Source organism: Cucurbita moschata, unplaced genomic scaffold (genome assembly GCF_002738365.1).
Source record: "Cucurbita moschata cultivar Rifu unplaced genomic scaffold, Cmos_1.0 Cmo_Scf00037, whole genome shotgun sequence".
Lineage (NCBI taxonomy): Eukaryota > Viridiplantae > Streptophyta > Magnoliopsida > Cucurbitales > Cucurbitaceae > Cucurbita > Cucurbita moschata.
In genome coordinates this window covers 447,009-465,102 of record NW_019268553.1, presented here as the reverse complement: position 1 = coordinate 465,102, position 18,094 = coordinate 447,009, and the positions used below count along the sequence as shown (strand labels likewise).

At 39.0% G+C, this 18,094-nt stretch overlaps 5 protein-coding genes across 11 annotated transcripts; 3 read left to right on the top strand and 2 right to left on the bottom strand.

The window, feature by feature from the left end:
• The first annotated feature begins 306 nt into the window (after positions 1 to 306).
• Positions 307 to 4,284, top strand: LOC111431855 (pentatricopeptide repeat-containing protein At5g18950-like). 2 transcript variants are annotated; one of them, XM_023068561.1, is made up of 3 exons: positions 307 to 2,557; positions 2,606 to 2,995; positions 3,339 to 4,284. In XM_023068561.1, the coding sequence occupies exon 1, from the start codon at positions 728 to 730 to the stop codon at positions 2,546 to 2,548; it is 1,821 nt and encodes a 606-aa protein (XP_022924329.1). In that variant the 5' UTR covers positions 307 to 727; the 3' UTR covers positions 2,549 to 2,557; positions 2,606 to 2,995; positions 3,339 to 4,284. The 2 variants fall into 2 exon arrangements, with proteins under 2 accessions (XP_022924329.1, XP_022924328.1); XM_023068560.1 differs by having other exon boundaries at positions 307 to 2,995.
• LOC111431854 (light-sensor Protein kinase-like) lies at positions 3,174 to 6,304 on the bottom strand. Its single transcript, XM_023068559.1, has 2 exons — positions 4,294 to 6,304; positions 3,174 to 3,917 (listed from the first exon to the last, which is right to left on the bottom strand). The coding sequence occupies exons 1-2, from the start codon at positions 6,185 to 6,187 to the stop codon at positions 3,766 to 3,768; spliced, it is 2,046 nt and encodes a 681-aa protein (XP_022924327.1). The 5' UTR covers positions 6,188 to 6,304; the 3' UTR covers positions 3,174 to 3,765.
• A 1,426-nt stretch (positions 6,305 to 7,730) lies between these two features.
• On the top strand, positions 7,731 to 13,111 carry LOC111431857 (tubulin gamma-2 chain). 5 transcript variants are annotated; one of them, XM_023068564.1, is made up of 15 exons: positions 7,731 to 8,052; positions 8,793 to 8,993; positions 9,168 to 9,279; positions 9,702 to 10,102; positions 10,378 to 10,431; positions 10,518 to 10,622; positions 10,721 to 10,795; positions 10,895 to 10,939; positions 11,080 to 11,208; positions 11,451 to 11,555; positions 11,632 to 11,713; positions 12,148 to 12,162; positions 12,298 to 12,424; positions 12,543 to 12,591; positions 12,887 to 13,111. In XM_023068564.1, the coding sequence occupies exons 1-11, from the start codon at positions 7,924 to 7,926 to the stop codon at positions 11,698 to 11,700; spliced, it is 1,425 nt and encodes a 474-aa protein (XP_022924332.1). In that variant the 5' UTR covers positions 7,731 to 7,923; the 3' UTR covers positions 11,701 to 11,713; positions 12,148 to 12,162; positions 12,298 to 12,424; positions 12,543 to 12,591; positions 12,887 to 13,111. The 5 variants fall into 5 exon arrangements, with proteins under 5 accessions (XP_022924332.1, XP_022924331.1, XP_022924333.1 ...); XM_023068563.1 differs by having other exon boundaries at positions 12,255 to 12,424; XM_023068565.1 differs by lacking the exon at positions 12,298 to 12,424.
• Positions 13,112 to 13,631: 520 nt separating this feature from the next.
• On the top strand, positions 13,632 to 14,299 carry LOC111431859 (arabinogalactan peptide 16-like). The gene is made up of 2 exons (XM_023068569.1): positions 13,632 to 13,903; positions 14,024 to 14,299. Exons 1-2 carry the CDS (start codon positions 13,762 to 13,764, stop codon positions 14,131 to 14,133), a joined length of 252 nt encoding a protein of 83 aa, XP_022924337.1. The 5' UTR covers positions 13,632 to 13,761; the 3' UTR covers positions 14,134 to 14,299.
• Positions 14,300 to 14,419: 120 nt separating this feature from the next.
• On the bottom strand, positions 14,420 to 17,842 carry LOC111431858 (mitochondrial carrier protein MTM1). Of its 2 annotated transcripts, none has more exons than XM_023068568.1 (10): positions 17,203 to 17,842; positions 16,938 to 17,012; positions 16,630 to 16,758; positions 16,297 to 16,356; positions 16,048 to 16,218; positions 15,854 to 15,932; positions 15,660 to 15,751; positions 15,397 to 15,546; positions 14,967 to 15,025; positions 14,420 to 14,808 (listed from the first exon to the last, which is right to left on the bottom strand). In XM_023068568.1, exons 1-10 carry the CDS (start codon positions 17,446 to 17,448, stop codon positions 14,664 to 14,666), a joined length of 1,206 nt encoding a protein of 401 aa, XP_022924336.1. In that variant the 5' UTR covers positions 17,449 to 17,842; the 3' UTR covers positions 14,420 to 14,663. The 2 variants fall into 2 exon arrangements, with proteins under 2 accessions (XP_022924336.1, XP_022924335.1); XM_023068567.1 differs by having other exon boundaries at positions 15,836 to 15,932; positions 17,203 to 17,841.
• Between the last annotated feature and the right edge of the window lie 252 nt (positions 17,843 to 18,094).

The following is an 18,094-nucleotide window of genomic DNA, read 5'->3' as shown; positions in this document are numbered from 1 at the left end:
AAAAAAAAAAAAAAAAAAAAAAAAAAAAAAAAAAAAAAAAAAAAAAAACTTTAAAAAATTATTCTAAACACACTAGAAACACCAATGAAACGAAACGAAGAGAGCATGTGATCGGTTATTATTGTATGAAATCGAGTAGGACAAATAGGAAGATCAAATCTCATACAAAATGACCAACTCAGACGGGATGCTAAGACACAAGTTAATTGGAAACTGGAAACTTATTTATTTATTTATTTATTTTGTAAATTTAAATCCATTGCTAAATCAAAATTGATTTTGAAATGGTTTCTAAATTCATGGTTTCAAACTGGGTGTTAAAAGGATAATTTTGGGATATCAATTATTATTATTATTATTTTTTTTTTTAAAATTGTTTACTTATAATACTATCCTAAAAGCAATATTTGATAAAAATGATTCTCCGTCTCTGCCACTCCCGCCTTCTTCCATCGTTTTCCTTTTCGCCTCATCGGTCTCCTTTCACTGGCCGCTCCGCTAGCGGATCTCAGGTTTGCTTAAATTCATCTTGTTTTTCTTCGATTCAATTGTGTGGATTGTTGTAATCCGAATGATATCTTGGACGAGCTTCTTTCATTTGTTATTGTTCTTCTGAGTCTATAGATTGGCGCCGTTTCCTAGATTTATCTTTAGTTAGGTTATTATCAGCATAATATCTGCGGAGAAGCGGAAATTCTACGTACGAGAATCAGAGGAACGGTGGATTATGGCCAATATCACATCTCTAATGATCTCCATTCGCCAAAACTCACGACTTGTCAAAAACCTTGGGATCCACATCCGGAATCTCTCGGTGGAAATGAATGGAGGCAAAGATGGGTGTGAAGAGATTAATCTGAGTGAGAAATTGTTGAACCCTACTCACTGCCAAGACGTCACTGAGATATCTAAAGAGGTTTGTAAGGTCATCAGGAGCAAACCCAAATGGGAGCAGACTCTGCTCTCTGATTACCCTTCTTTCAATTTCCACGACCCTTCTTTTTTTCGCGAGCTATTGAAGCAGTTAAACAATGTTTTGCTTTCGTTGAGGTTTTTTCTTTGGCTGAGTTCTCAGCCTGAGTTCTTGCCCCATCCAGTCAGCTGTAACACGCTTTTTGATGCCCTTCTGGAGGCCAAGGCTTGTGTTCCCGCTAAATCTTTTCTTCATTCTTTCGGTTTTAGTCCGGAGCCTGCTTCTTTGGAGAATTACATTCGATGTGTTTGCGAGGGTGGATTGGTTGAGGAAGCTGTTAATGTATTTGATGTGTTAAAGGAGGCTGGATATCGTCCATCCATTGAGACTTGGAACTTTGCTTTCCAGAGTTGTCTTAAGTTTGGGAGGACTGATCTTATTTGGAAACTGTATGCAGAGATGATGGAAACTGGTGTGCAAGCGAATGTGGGGATTGAGACTGTGGGGTATCTTATCCAAGCGCTTTGTAGTGATAACAACGTTTCAAAAGCTTATGAGCTTCTAAGACAGGCTTTAGAAGATGGATTAGCCCCTTCTAATGATGCTTTCAACAAATTGATTTCTTTGTTCTGTGAGGAGAAGAATTATGACAGAGTATCAGAGCTTCTTCACACAATGATAGCTAAGAACCGTAATCCCGATATTTTTACCTATCAGGAAATCATTAACGGGCTCTGCAAGAAACACAGGCAGCTGCAGGCATTTCAGGTTTTTAACGGCCTCAAGGATCGGGGTTATGCCCCTGATATGGTCATGTATACAACAATGATTCATGGCCTTTGTAAGATGAGCTGGCTTGGAGATGCTAGAAAGCTGTGGTTTGAGATGATTGATAAGGGATTTCTTCCAAATGAATATACGTACAACACATTGATTTACGGATTTTGTAAGATTGGTAATTTGGATGAGGCCTTGAAGCTATATAAGGAAATGCATGATAGAGGTTATAAAGAAACCACTCTGAGCTGCAACACAGTGATTGCAGGTTTGTGTCTACATGGAAGGACAGACGAAGCTTACAACTTCTTTCGAGAAATGCCTTGCAAGGACGTAGTTTGCGATGTTGTAACATATAATACCCTGATTCAAGGATTTTGCAGAGAGGAGAAGATACTGCAATGCAGAGACCTATTGAAGGAGCTGCTAGAGAAGGGGTTGCAGCCTTCAACTTCCTCTTATACTCATCTCATTCAAAAGCTTTGTCAAGTGGGTGATGTGCAAGAAGCAAAGAAAATGTGGAATGACATGCATAATAGAGGTCTTCAGCCAATGGTGTGCACTCGCGATCACATCATTAATGGATTATGTGAGCAAGGATGTGCGGTAGAGGGGGTGGAGTGGTTGATGACTATGTTGAAGAGCAATCTCAAGCCTCAAAAGCAAACTTTTGATAAGTTGGTTCAGAGTCTCACTCAAATAGGTAAATTAGATGATTCTTTATTGGTCATAGGCTCAATGTTTAGAGTAGGTTATAAACTAGAAGAAGGCACTCTCAGTTGTCTCTTGAATAAACTATGTGAAAACAAGTATCAGTTTGCTGAATCACAATTAGAGGAAATCATAAATTTCAATTAGTAGGAGAATCTATATATGTTCTCAGGAGGCCAGTTTAAGATGTGGTTGTACTCCTGACTAGAAAGTGCGGGGATTGGAAGCTGTTGACCTTGCTTAGAAGTGCCTGTCATCGATGTTTTAAGGTAGATCCAAAGGCTTCTTTGGGTTGTAAATTTGCTCAAGTAGTTGGGGTGGACCATCCATCTGCATGAATATATCCAAGTTTCTTTCAGAGGGCATGGGGCAAATTGATGAACTTTATTACTCATCTTTAAACCGTGTTCTGGATCATGCTTCTTATTTACGCTTGAGGAACTCATTGAAGCTGGAAGCATATGAGAAGGGGTCTTTTCAACCTGAAACCTGTTCTTGCATCGACCAAATAGCCTTTCCAACTCCTCATGTCAGCTGGGAAAAATGAACTCAACTTGATGTGGAAAGAGTTTAGAACCTTGTGTTTTATCAAAGGTATGTTATGTTGTTGTTGGAGTCCTAGGAGCCGAATATTCATTTGAGAGAAGTTGATTTGCAGATTTGCAAACAGTTTTGCAGCTCATTGTTTAGATTTACTCCAGTTCATGGTTACGAGTAATTATCTACAGTGCGTGCTGTGTTATTGCTGAATGTTGATCTAGTTAAATGTTAAATCAGCATCAAAGCAGTACATCTCATATGAATTCTGATTCTAATACAAACTTAATAGACTTCATACATCGTTTCCTTTTTCATGTATTATTGAGCCGTCCCCCTTCCATTTCCGAAACCATTTTCGTCTGTAAACAGCTTCATGATCTTCTGTTGTGGTTTGCAGAACTCTCGGTTATGGCAGGGAAGGTAGGTAACCTCTTCACAACTTGCAGTGTTTGCTTTGCTTTCATTCAGGTGTTCATTAGCTGCAGTTAGAATTTTAAGATGGACGGCAAAACTTTGAAAGAACTATACCATTTGACAGACAGTGACAAATCCTCTAGCAATTTTTTCCCCACTTTCTCTGATTGATCAACTGCTCTTTGCTAAGGCCGATTACCCCTACTTCACAAAATATGTTGGATCATTCTCATCTTCGAAACACAGCTCTCCATGCGTCCTTTTCCACCCACCCACCCACCAAGGGAAGAAAAAGAACTTGTCTGTGAAGCCCATAGTTCAGACAGGCCATCATCATCATCAGGGACATTTACGAGCAATGCCTTAAATCACTGAGGTCGTTAGCTACATCATTACTTCTTCCTTGGTTTTTAGGGTAGCTCAGAATCTGAGGCATGGCCGGATGATCTTCTAACCTTTGGACTCAATACTATAAGCTTGCTTTCAGAATTCATTCGTATAGTACGCCCACGAGGTCTATTTTGCGGAGGCCTTGAAAATTGTTCTTTTGGTATACCTCTTCCTGTGTAATGCAGTCAGCATGAAGTTAGATTTAGAACATAAGAGCATTTTAACCATCTATCAGTTCTAATTTCATAGAACATAAGAGCATTTTAACCATCTTCACATACTACAGTTTGAGAAGCAGGTACATGTTCAAATGCCAGCCTAAATAGTTCGTGCAGGTGAATCGAGGAAGAACGATCTTCTGAATTGAAGATTAAGAGAGTGGTACTTCCTCCATTCTTGCACAACTGTTCATTGTTTGGTCATTTTTATCTGTTAATTCTAAGTGCAGTGTTCAATTAATTTTAGCTTCAGTATTTATAACTTCTGAACCAGAAAGTACTACTGATATTTCAAGAACATAGTACGCAATGGCAATTAACGAAAAGAACCTGCTAGCTTGTTCAGTCTAGTATCAGAATTGTTCTTAGTCAATGAAGGCCTTCTGTTCGTTCCTTCACGTGAAGCTTGTAATCTTTTTATAACGGGTATCGGTGTCGGGAGAGGTTCATCTATTGATGTTGTTGTTTCATCGGAGCCATCGCTGCTTCCTGATTCTGAGGTATCTTTAATGCTGGTACCGTCTTTCTCTTTCTCAACGATTCTGTAAACAAACATCTGAAATGGGATATCTGTAATGGCTGATGAGGCATCACATATTCCGCAAGATGGCAAATTCCTCAATAAACCCGACTCAATGTCACAGTAATCTACTATTGGGGTAGCAGGATCTGTCTGGCTATTATAATCAGGATTCATCGCAACAAAGCGCTTAATATACCGAAGAATCCTACAGATGGACGAGAAGCTTGGCCTTTGATTCGGGTCGGTATGCCAGCATCTCTTTGTCAAGTTGGTCACATATTTTGGCATACTATGTGGAAAAAGTGGCCTCTCCCCTGATCTAATGTTTCGGCTCATTTTGTCTCCTTGAAGATGGCTATCCTCAAAAGGGACTTTCCCTGTCAGAAGTTCAAAACAAACCATGGCAAAGCTATACACATCAGACTTCTCACTATACTTGGAACTCTGGGCACTTCCTGATTGACCCTGTTCTTCCAAAACTTCCGGAGCATACCATATGAACGGCCGGGATTCATTCTGATTAGAAGATTTCTTAAACTCAACAACAGGAAGCCCAAACCCTGAGACCTGAGCATGCACATAGCCATCCGTAGAACAGGCTCTTGGCTTAACCAGAATGTTACAAGGATTTAAATCCCCATGGTAGATCTTCTTTGAGTGCAGATATTCCATTCCTCTTGCAATCTGCAGCATCAAATCAAGAGCTACAGGAAGGGGAAATGGAAATCTCTTACGACTCCCACAAATCTCCTTTATGTAGCTCGACAAATCTCTACTCATAAGCTCCATAATCAAGAAGCACTCCTTCTTTTCCTCATCAGTAAACCCACAAAGAAATCTGGTGATGTTCGGATGAGAAAGAGATAACAGCATGGATATCTCTGGAAGTAAGGTTTGTATTTCCCCAAAAAAGTGCCTCATTGCAAAACTTTCCCCTAACCAGAGAATGTCTTTGTATTTACTCCCACCCCCTAATCTTCTCCTCACCTGGTAGTCCCTTGATCCTACTAGCATTGAGCTTGGCAATAGCTTCCCATTCAACGACTCCGACCCGTCTATGGTCTTCAGAAGATGATCCGTTAGTCGTTGTTCATACTTGGATGAAGCTGAGAATTTCATCTCCCTCATCTTGTTGAGTAGAACCCATCTATCTTCGTTCCAGACCGCGTCGACCCGATTGCAGAAATCTCGAGTAATCAGGTATTGTTTCCCAAATTTCCACTTGAAAGTCTTCAAGTCCTTGTGTTCTCTCCTGTACTTGATGGAGTTGATTAGCCTCTTCTTCAGCATCTCATCTTGATCACACCCAGAATTCTCCCCTGCTGTTTCAATGGCTTCAACCACCACCGCAATGCTGTACAACAAATTGTGAATATGGAATTCGATGCAGTCGGTGTTCTGGTATAGCATAATGGCTTTTGCCCACCTATCTTTTACCTCCAGACACTGCCTAATATACCCTTCTGCTTCTTTGAATACCCTGTTTAGGTCTCTCAATGGCTGCTCCAAAACCTTCCATCTTGTGTGCTTCTCTTCGAAACGGAGATTTTGTTTCATCTCCTCCGCCACTGAATCGTAAGCAAAGCCCAAAACATCGAGCAACAAACAGCACTGCCTCTGGTTTATACGAACGCTATCTTTGAATAGCATGAGTGCCTTCACACTTCCCAAGGCCTCTCCAAGCTGCCGGAATTGCTCCATTTCGGAACCCAACAATATATGGCGATTATAAGTTTTGAGGGGAAATCAATCGGCCGTGTCGATCAATCTCAGATGAAGGGAGTGTGGGAATGGAGCGATGAACATAAGGGAAATGCAGAGGAGCTCGAAACCCGTTGTTCAAAGTGAGAGGGAGGGGAAAGATTGTTGGACCAGAATATGATTTGTTGAAGGGTGTGGATGAATGGATGTGAGAAAGGGAACAGAAATGGGTTATATTATTGAGGGAGGGAGGGAGGGAAGAGAAGGAAGGTTAAGATTGATGTTGGAAAATTGGTTTAGGAAATTGGTAAAGGTCGAAGAATGGTGGAGGATGGCCTGCTTGGGGGGAGTTCTGCCGCGAATATCGATGGCCGTAGTTTGGAATTTGCATTGCACCCCCTTTTATCTTATAATAGTGCATTTTAGCTCTTCTCTTTTCTTTCTTTCCTTTTTATAAATCATTTTCCCCAACTTCCCAAAAATCTTCACATATATATACATATATATAAGCATTCAACCTTTCAACAATAAATTTTCTAACTTCAAACTTTAATAAATGTATCAATTACAATATTAATCGAAAAAAGAATAGGTGACAACTATCATGAAAACGCGACCTCGATCTCAAAAAGTAAGATTCATAAGAAAACAAATGAATAGACATGGGGTATTCTCCACCACCTATTTCATTCTCTGTTACTTGTGAAATTCTCAATTTATTTTTGTAGAGATTGAGGGTATTCTCCATTTATTTTTGTAGAGATTGGGGGTAGATTCACCGTCTATCAAAAATATTTATTTTAAAGTTGTCATTTTTCGTTTATTGAAAATTTGCAAAAAAATATGCATATAATTTTTAATTTTAATATGATATTAAAAAATCTTTACAATTAGAGATTCAAAATTCAGGGTTTTAAGGAGGGCCCAGTAAAAGTCAGGCTTTCAAATATGGCCCAATCTACAGTTAAAGTGGGCAGGAAGCCTAATTACTTTAGTACGCCCAATCACTTTAGTAAGCCCAATCACTTTAGTAAGCCCAATCACTTTAGTAAATCCAATCACTTTAGTAAGCCCAATCACTTTAGTAAGCCCAATCACTTTAGTAAGCCCAATCACTTTAGTAAATCCAATCACTTTAGTAAGCCCAATCACTTTAGTAAGCCCAATCACTTTAGTAAGCCCAATCACTTTAGTAAGCCCAATCACTTTAGTAAGCCCAATCACTTTAGTAAATCCAATCACTTTAGTAAGCCCAATCACTTTAGTAAGCCCAATCACTTTAGTAAGCCCAATCACTTTAGTAAGCCCAATCACTTTAGTAAGCCCAATCACTTTAGTAAATCCAATCACTTTAGTAAGCCCAATCACTTTAGTAAGCCCAATCACTTTAGTAAGCCCAATCACTTTAGTAAGCCCAATCACTTTAGTAAGCCCAATCACTTTAGTAAGCCCAATCACTTTAGTAAGCCCAAGTTTATAGCGGCGTAAGTTAGCATCGGTCTCTTTCAGCCGGAGTTGTGCGCGGTCAGACACAAGAGCTTTAGCTTCCGCTCTCATTTTTACTCCAAAATAGAAAACCAAAATTTCCTTCACATTCACTTTCCCAGTCCTTCCCTTTCCCTCTCTTTCTTCCTCCCGTTTAAAAAGGCTTCCGCGCCACACTCAGATTCTTCATTTTTCCACTTTCCTTTGTTGTCCTTCCCTTTCTACTGCTTAGCCCTAGTTTCCGGAGGAATATGCCGAGAGAGATCATCACTCTGCAAGTTGGACAATGTGGGAACCAGATCGGAATGGAGTTCTGGAAGCAGCTCTGCCTCGAGCATGGAATCAGCAAAGACGGAATTCTTGAAGATTTTGCTACGCAGGTCCCTGCTTTGCTTCTCTTCTTCATATATTGTTGTATTTTTCTTTCAATTAGTTTATGTGTAATTTATTATGCACGTGGATGTCTGTACGAGTGTCAGTGTGCTTGGTTGCTGGGAAAATTGGGGGAGAGATGAGGAAATGGACAGTGTAGGCTGTATGATAATATATAAACATGTTACCGCACTTTTTGAATTTGTTCGTTCAAATACTTTAGAAGATAAGTGGGGGATGGCCTAGTAAGGGTTTTAACAAGCGAGAATTGCATGGTGATTGGGGGATTCATGTGCAATTACCTCCGGTTTGGACTATGCTGGCTTCTTTTGAGTGATTTGTGGAAATGAGCTTACGCGAAGGGGTTGTTGACAGCACTTGGTCACTAGGGCGTCGGTGAAAGAGATGTGTTTAGTTTCTGGCACATCGAATGTTGCAACTTATCATAACTTTGGATCAGATTTCTGGTTTTCATTTTAGCTCTGCTATATAGCTTTCAACATGAATGGTTTTGCTCCAGTTTTACCTGCACCTCAGAGTTTGCTTAAAATGTTTTTTCAGCAATATGTGCTCTCGATTTAAACAGTTTTACCTGCACCTCAGAGGGTTTATGACTTACGTACATTAGTAGTGACTGGGTGACAGTGACTGAGCCTCCCATTTTATCTCAGTCACGCATAAGATACTGCATACATAAGCTGTAAATACATTTCAGTGGAAGGATTTAAACATATTTTATGATATGCAGGGAGGTGACCGGAAAGATGTATTCTTCTATCAAGCTGATGATCAGCACTACATACCAAGAGCTTTACTTATTGATCTGGAGCCCAGGGTCATCAATGGTATTCAAAATAGTGAATATCGTAATCTCTACAACCATGAGAACATCTTTGTTTCAGATCATGGAGGTGGTGCTGGAAATATCTGGGCTAGTGGATATGATCAGGTTTTCTTTTTTCCTATATATTTTTCTTTTTACTTAAAAAATTCTCATTAGAGAAACACACTGATATTCCTTCTATGATCTAAAATTTGTCCACAACAAAGTTAGCATGCCATGCTTAGAATTCTATGCTATCCATGTGGCATCTTACTGACATTGATTTGAAGACACTATCAGGGAAAGGGCGTTGAAGAGGATATCATGGATATGATTGACAGAGAAGCAGATGGAAGTGATAGCCTTGAGGGTTTTGTTCTATGCCACTCAATTGCCGGAGGCACAGGATCAGGTATCTTCTGCTCTTCCTACTAACCTTTCCCAATTTTCTTTTTATTAGTTTCATTTCTATACTGGGAAAATGATAATGGGAAGGCATTGCAGTAAGGTAAGATCCAGTCATATTTTTGTACTATGTGTTCGCATGTATTTTTTAAGTTAAGAAACTGTCCAAGTTGATTCAGGATTTGAAGCACAGAAGAATCCTAATTTTGGTTTCTGTCAGTTATTGATTCTTTAGAATTTAGATGATTGACGGTGACCGATTTGCAGATAAATTTGAAGGAAAAAAAAAAAAAAAAAAAAAGAAGAAGAAGAAGAAGAAGAAAAGAAAAAGGAGGTCTAGTTCTCAATTTTAGGGGGTCTAATTATTTCATGTACAATTCCAAATTTGTGTGAATATGTGATCGAGCTTTATCACTTGATATAATGCAGGCATGGGTTCATATCTTCTGGAGACTCTGAATGATCGCTACAGCAAAAAACTGGTTCAGACGTACAGTGTTTTTCCTAATCAGATGGAAACAAGTGATGTTGTGGTCCAGCCTTACAACTCACTTTTGACTTTAAAGCGACTGACACTCAATGCTGATTGTGTTGTTGTTCTTGATAATACTGCCCTAAATAGAATAGCTGTAGAACGCCTTCATCTATCAAATCCAACCTTTGCACAAACAAACTCTTTAGTGTCTACAGTAATGTCAGCTAGCACAACCACTTTGAGATACCCAGGATATATGAACAATGATTTGGTTGGACTCCTGGCCTCTCTAATTCCAACACCAAGATGCCATTTTCTAATGACAGGATACACACCACTCACTGTTGAGCGCCAGGTATTTTTCTTTGTGCTTTTAAGTTACTTATAGTATACAGTTTTATCTTAACCAAACTTCTTTGAGCATCATCAGTGGTTTTGTTGGATGCTTTTACTTGGTTAAAGTTGGGTTTCTTTGCACAGAATTGTGTCACATCTTTTATTGTCTCATTGTTGTATATGTCAAATTTTTGTGTAACAACTTTTATTTCTGTCGATTTATCATTTGGCATGATTTACCTGTAAGAAAGTTTCTAGCAGTTGATAATCAAAGTTGGTGCATCTTCCTTGCAGGCTAATGTGATAAGGAAAACCACTGTCCTTGATGTCATGAGAAGACTTCTGCAGGCAAGAGTTTTTGGTTGATTTTATTTTTAAGGAAAAAACCAATTTGTGCCTTTCATCTGACATTATGACATTATGCCCGTTTACAGACAAAAAATATTATGGTCTCCTCATATGCTCGAACAAAAGAAGCTAGTCAAGCGAAATACATATCCATATTGAATATCATACAGGGAGAAGTGGACCCTACACAGGTACTGATGATTAAAACGCCTGAAAAAAGAAAAGGAATAACAATTGGTTTACTGCAAGTTTGCGATGGATGCATTTTGATGTTTCCATTATGCTACAGGTTCATGAAAGTTTGCAGAGAATACGTGAAAGAAAGCTTGTGAATTTTATTGAGTGGGGCCCTGCCAGCATTCAGGTTTCTTTCAACTGTAAAATCAACCTATTTTCATATTCCAGTTTTCGTATTTAACTTTCTTTGTAGATTCATAAGAACATATATGCTGGATTGTTTTAGGTTGCACTCTCACGGAAATCACCATATGTTCAAACTGCCCATAGGGTAAGATTCTTCTGATCCCTTTCTAACCTCCTATCAGTCTGCCATTAATTTAATATCTTGGCGCTTTTCTTTATTGCTCAATTTCAATCTCATGTCATCTGTTTCATTTCTAAATGCTCACTAGATGAAATAACTATCAGGTCAGTGGTCTTATGTTAGCTAGTCATACCAGCATCCGGCACCTTTTCAGCAAGTGTTTGAGCCAGTATGAGAAGCTGAGAAAGAAGCAAGCCTTTCTTGATAACTATCGGAAATTCCCGATGTTTGCTGTAAGATTTCCGTTCCAATATTTTCTGCTCCAATTGAAGATTTATTTGTTTATTCATTGGCCCTGTCTAGTCTAACATATCGTGTCAGGAATAAATGTTGTCACAAACTTTTGTTAATCATGTACTAGTTAAGACAAGCCGTGTTGTACAGAGCATAATTAGTGTAGTGTATTTGTACCTTCCTCATGAATTGTTCAATTGGTCAAAGTCTAAAATCGAAGTGAACAATTACAATTGGTCAGGACAATGATCTCTCCGAGTTTGATGAATCAAGGGATATAATTGAGAGTTTGGTTGATGAATATAAGGCTTGCGAGTCTCCAGATTATATCAAATGGGGAATGGAGGTAAGTACCCGTATATCTTTGAACTGCATTTCCTACACAGTGTAAGAGCTCACTTATATGTGCTTTTATGAAGCAGGATCCCGACCAGGTTCTTACAGGAGAAGGAAATGCATCCGGGACAGCAGACCCAAGTTTGGCCGTCTGACAAGGCAAATAAGGTGAGATGTAGTTTATTTTTGTTGCAACAGAGGATTCTTATCTTCTAATTTAGTTCCATGCGTATTTAACCTTAGTGGTCTGATATGATTATTGGCATCCTCAAGCATTATCTGGACTGCAAAATATTTTTTTATAATACTTTGGGGCAAATTTATAAGGTGACAAAATGCTAGCTGGTCTTCTAGAACTTAAACAAATGGAAAAAAAAATCTGCTTTAAATTCCATATGGGAATCCGCTTCCTTCCAATCCCTATGCCCTAATAAACCTACACTTGCACATATATGTACACATACACGCACACACAAAAAGACATAATTTTAGTTTTTGTAGTATGCTGTCGCTTAAATGTTCGCCTTGGTGACAAGCCCGTTTATTTGTGAGAGCTTTTCTTTATACTCCGCTAGATGATTGACTGCTTGTCCTGATTGCAGGTCATGTTAATGGAGGTTGTAACCGTGTGATTTTCATCTTTTACTTTTATTGAGTAAATATACAATCTGAAAATACAGATTCTCTCTGTATTTCTTCGTTAACGTAGGGTTGAGTCTCCCACTATTCTGATCCATGCGCAATCCATTTAGGTCTTCCATTTGCGTCAGTGAGGTGTCTTCTTTTGTTTTTATGTTTTGGGACCGTTTGTGTGATGAAGAGTGAGGGTTGTGGCATCATAGTTGAGAACAGCATTGTTCATCCTACCATTCACATGTGGTAGGCCTTCTTACTTAAACATTGCACGTGGTGGGATTGTGTGCCATATTCTACAGACCCCATGTTTGATTGAGAATCTGAGTTAAGTGTTTGAGGATTATTCCATTGTCACTTGCAGATCACCGGCTCTGTTCCAACCTAAAGCGTTCAATTAGAGTGAATGCCAGGTATTACCTGTTCCCAATCCTCCATTGATTGATAATATTTCTTTTAGCCACTCGGAAATTGGTCTATTTGTCAATAGATTAGTTCGAAATTTGAAATTTGAAATTTGAAATTTGAATTTTGAAATTTGAATTTTGAATTTCGACCCGTTTTATTTGATTCTAGAACCCGTAAATGATAATACTGACAGATGATGCCTGGCTGTGGGGTTAAAGGGACTGTTTGGCTTTAGGTTATTTTGTTGTTTTCTACAGTGTAATAGAACATATCTTCATATAAAATCTATTCAAAATGCAGGATTGGCTGGAGGAAGACCAGTCTACATCCGTGATTGAAACACATACTTTGTTTTGTGGACCATTATTTTCAAATTGCATATTGAATGAATGTGTTGGTGGGAGGATCTCTAAGTGGCTTTTGAGATTTATGATTGAGTAGGTTTGTAAGGAGTGTTTAAGCCTTGCACCTAAACTAGTAGTGGAAGAACCATTTCAGTTATGATTCTTGGATTTTGATTTTTAACCATTTAGTCTCTAAACTTCGTAACAAATTAGTCCTTATTATGAACATTAGCATTAAGGGACTCACCATGTTTATAAGCATCCAACTCTTAAAGTTTCTTTAAAAACTTAAGTAAAATTGTAGGTGTTCAATGTTAGCCGTTGACAGCTTAACTGATGGGACCCAATCAACTAATGAATGGTTGCCAACTAAGTGTACAGACTGTGAGTTTGGGCCCACCTTGTAATTAAATATTTTCAATCAAAACTAATTCCAAAAATTCAACAAAAGGAATATCACACATCATAATTAAATATCCCAATATAGGAGTGTTTTTTTCCCAAATTTTTTTGGTAAATAAATAAATATGAAATTAGTTTTTTTAAAAACCACATGAAGAAGATTTTAAAATTTTGATTTTCTTATTCTGAAAAAATAAAATAGTTATCTAGAACTAAGTCTCTTAACAGTTTAAAAAAAAAAGAAAAAAAAAAAAAAGAAATTGTGGAGCCCACAGCGGGTTTTGCCGGTTTGTTCTCTAATTTATTTATAAAAAGCAAATCACCACATAATCCTCCGCCCCACTACTCTTCTCCTCCTCTTTCTTCGTTCTTCTTCGTCATTTGATCCGAGGTTCCAGAGATTTGGTTGTTCCGAGAGGGAGACCATCCATGGCGTCCTCTAATTCTACTTCTAGGGCTTTCTCCGGCCTCTTCACCTTCTTCACTCTCATCCTCTTCATTCTATCGCCACTCGTTGACGCCCACTCTTCGGTCCCTGCTCCCGCTCCCGCTCCCGCTCCCGCTAGCGATGGTAACTACATTCCTCCTTTTTTATTGATACCGAAGAATCTAGATCTTTCTTTCAATTCGGGTAGGAACATAATAATTTTCGAATCTGAAGCTGACTGTGGACATTTTTGTGTGAAAACAGGGACCTCCATAGACCAGGGCGTTGCGTACGTGTTGATGCTGGTGGCGTTGGTTCTCACATACCTAATTCACCCGCTCGATGCATCTTCCTACAACTTTTTTCTCAATTGAATTCTAGGATTGTAGCAATGTAGGCGCTGTTTGTGGACGTCTTGAGAAGGAACGAGGCCAACTTTCTATCTCGTTGTCATAAATTTAGGTTTCAGAGGAACATGTCCATATTGGGTTTCGCAGATTTTGATCCATTGGTCTAATTATTCATTTGTTTATTCCATTACCTTTTTCTCTTCTTTTATCATGATTTATACACTGGATCCATTTTACAGAGAGAGAGAGGGAGAGAGAGAGAGAGACTTAGAATCAGTTTGGAATGGCCTGCTTTAAACTTATCAAAACAGATTCTTAATCGAACTATAAACATCAAACCAAAGAGTTCATGTACATCTAATCTCGTGTTTGAACAAATCGTTGGGTGAAAAACTGGACTTGAGAGGTCTCACAATAGGAGAGATTTTTGTTTCATTACAAGTTGCTGTCTTAACCATCCAAAGGTCTTTGGCCAAAAGAATCTGTGGAGAGGAGATTTCTTGAGCTTACATACATAGGGACGGCACATTCCAAGTGACACTCCCTCTATTCAGTCATCCTTTCTTTTGTTCTTTTGGGTGTCTGTGATACAGAGCATACTTCATAACTTCGTAGAAGGAGACGACTATCCCGACAGAGGGACCTGCACGACCAACCCGGGGACCAATTCCAGTAAACATTCCTTTGATTCCTCCATCCCTGTCCAAAGTATAATGCAACTCATTGCCCAAAGTATAATGCAACTCATTGCCCAAAGTATAATGCAACTCATTGCCCAAAGTACAATGAAACTCATGCCAACACCAAGAACAACTACTAATGACAATGGAAACCTTGGAACCAAAATTGCTACTTACCTCCAAATTTCTGCCAGAGTTGTTCTTGTAGTCATCTTTAATGCCTTTTCAGAATCTCTCTGCAAAATACCAAAAGAAACCCAACATCAAATGCAACCGTAATTCATAGGGTCGGGGGCCATAGAAACCCATATAGATACAGGTTAGCTTGTTGTTTCCAAGCAAAAAAAGGGTGTTCGCATCGAACTTTATTCACACCATTCCCAGCCGTTTCAGATATCAAAGTCCCACAACTCAATCAGATGCTGTGAAGGTTTCAATTTTATATGTCAGCTGGGTTTGGACCCATTGGGACTGACTGTGAACTTCAGCTCAACAAGGGAGCTGTGAAATCAATCTCCGATGAACTTTAGCGTAAAACGAAAGCAAACCTTCGACAAAAGGTGTGGGATCGGAAGCCTAAAATTAGAAAAATAATTGGGAAAGAAACCTCGATTTGCCTTCGGGTTTTAGCAACATCCAGTGGACATGTTGCAGCAGCTGCAAGACTTCCAGCAATGAAGCCAGCAGAGAAATTTGCACCAAGCACACTTGATACATTGGCGTCCTCTCCAACTAGGCTTAGAATTTTCCTCCTTGACTGCAAAACAAGGTGGACAGGAAAGACGTTCAAAATCCTCAAACATACCAAAGCAAGGCATTATCATAGCTAAGATGTGCCTTCCTCAAACAACTTGACAGAAAATTTCTCACAGGCTCAAGTGCTGCCCAGCAGATGGCAGAAAACGGGACATCTCGAGCAAGTTGTGCCCCAAGGCCAGTCCATAAGAAACGATAGTTCTGTACTGTTGGAAACGGAATCAATACTTTCATACTAAACTTCTACATAACTTAACTAGACACTGAATCGTACTTCAACTAGTACTTACAATCTTGAAGGCGATTACCCCTAATAGGGTTGACGACCTCAACCAACGTCTTCCACACCCCTGGAGGCTTAGTGCCAGTTTGTTTTTCCCTAAACGCCTAGGAGAGGGAGCGAAGAAAAATACTTGAACTATGAGCTTGAGCTATGATATAGGCTTGTAGCATATCGTCGTAAATAAACCCGAAATAAAGATCAATATGCATAATCCTAAACCTGCATTCGCGTCCGTGCAAGTTCAACAGGGTAACATGATATAACAGCTAATGAGCGGGCAGCTGATCCTGCAACTAACGGAACATATGGAGTCAAGTTCGGAGCGTTCTTGGTAGTAAAATCTTCCATGAAATTGCGGAAGATATCATAACAAGGCATGTAGATCCCCACCTGGAAGGCAGCAGGAAGCAAAAAATCATAAACAATGTAATCCTTGGTCATACATCTCAGCTAAAAATAAATACTCACGGTTGGCACAGCCAGAGTTAAGCTTGCATATGTGCCTCGCCACAGCCTCCCAAAGCCTTCCTGCAAATCGTTCGGTTCTTAGCATACTAATCGACCCACCCTTAACAACAAAGTGCCATGTCAAATACACTAGCAAGCTGTGCAGGGATCAGGATAAGTAAAGGTAGAAGACTATTGATCACCATAGAGACCATCTAACTTTACTAACATATTTATTCGCAGCTCGATCCTTTCATTAAATACTACATTTCACTGAAACTACAAAAGCTACAATGCATCTATGAAACATATGGATGATCTTAACTAGTATTAGTCTCAAGATCCTCGACTAACCTGACGAATAACCTTGTTGAACACATCAAACGCTCCTGTATACCGGTTACACTCTAACGAACAATTAGGTTCGAGGCCAACGAGAGAACGTGAGCTGGATACTGATGAACATCTCAAATTAGGAATCACCTGAGGAGCAACCAAGAAAAAGTTCATTGAGAGTCTTTTCATTATTCAATGTGAGACAACAATTGGCATAAGGTCCTAATCTCTTCCAGCTCATTGTAAAATTATCCAAAAAACTCGGAGTTCCTATCATATTAACATATTGAAACCAATGCAGGGTAAGGTATTCAATTCACACACACCGTATTCCTTTCTAAACTTGTCATCCGACAGGGCCCTTCATATGGGACTCCAGCAGCTTGTGCTTGCAACCTTGTCTGAAGAACATAATCAAAACAAGAAACCGACTTAAAGGTACTCACAAATATGCAACTACACTTGGAAGAACGTCAAGATATTAGTAATTGAAACTACTCGGTCTTCTAAAGAACAAGAAATGACATGCCCACATAGCCTAATCTCCGATACTGAAAACCCCAATTACAAATTCATAGAAATTTAACATACTTTGGCAATGTCAAGGGGATTAACGAGAATGGCAGAAACAACGGCGGCGGCAGCGGCGGAAAGGGATCTTTCTCCGAAGCTCAAATTGGCATCAGAGAGAGTATTAGAACGGCGCGGCTGCTCCGAGGGGCCTTCTTTGCCGTCTCTGAACATGGAATCCGATAGAGAAGAAACGTTTCCCTCAAAATCAACCCGGGTGGATGAGCAACTCGTCCAAGAGGGTAAATTCGGCTTCAAGCCCACCATATCTTCCTCTACGCAACTGGGTTGAAGAACACCGTACTAATTTCCGTTCTTCCCAATGTCAAAAAGTATCGGGAACTGGGAAATGCAAATTTTCAAAGAAGAACGCGTCTAATAAGACTCTTTCGCCGTTGAAGGCTCAAAAATTGTGGGAAGATGGGTCGACGAATTTGAATGAATGTGAAAGAAAATTGAGGCGGCTACAGATAGTTTGGTGATCAGAATGAAATCGAAGAGGAAGACGAATTGGGTTTTGCAAAACACATAAGAAAAACAGAAATATATATATGATTTCATTGATTTGTGGGAAATTGTAAGCTGCAAGCAAATTTCATTTCATGGAAAGGGATTCGTGGCGTGGACAGAAAGGCGCCAAGCAATTGTTGGAAGCAGTGGCAAGTCCTACGACTTCTATCTTTATTTTTATATTTATTTTCATTTCTGTGAATAAAACTTTTGGAGGCCTAATTAGGGTTTGTAATTTTATTTTATTTTATTTATTTAATTTGAGTTGTTAAATTGTTTATAACCAACCCTGACACAAAATGCCACTTCTCAATTAACCTTAAATACAATTAGATGAATAACTAACTAGTCATAGAATAACAAAAAAAAAAAAAAAAAAAAAAAAAAAAAAAAAAAAAAAAAA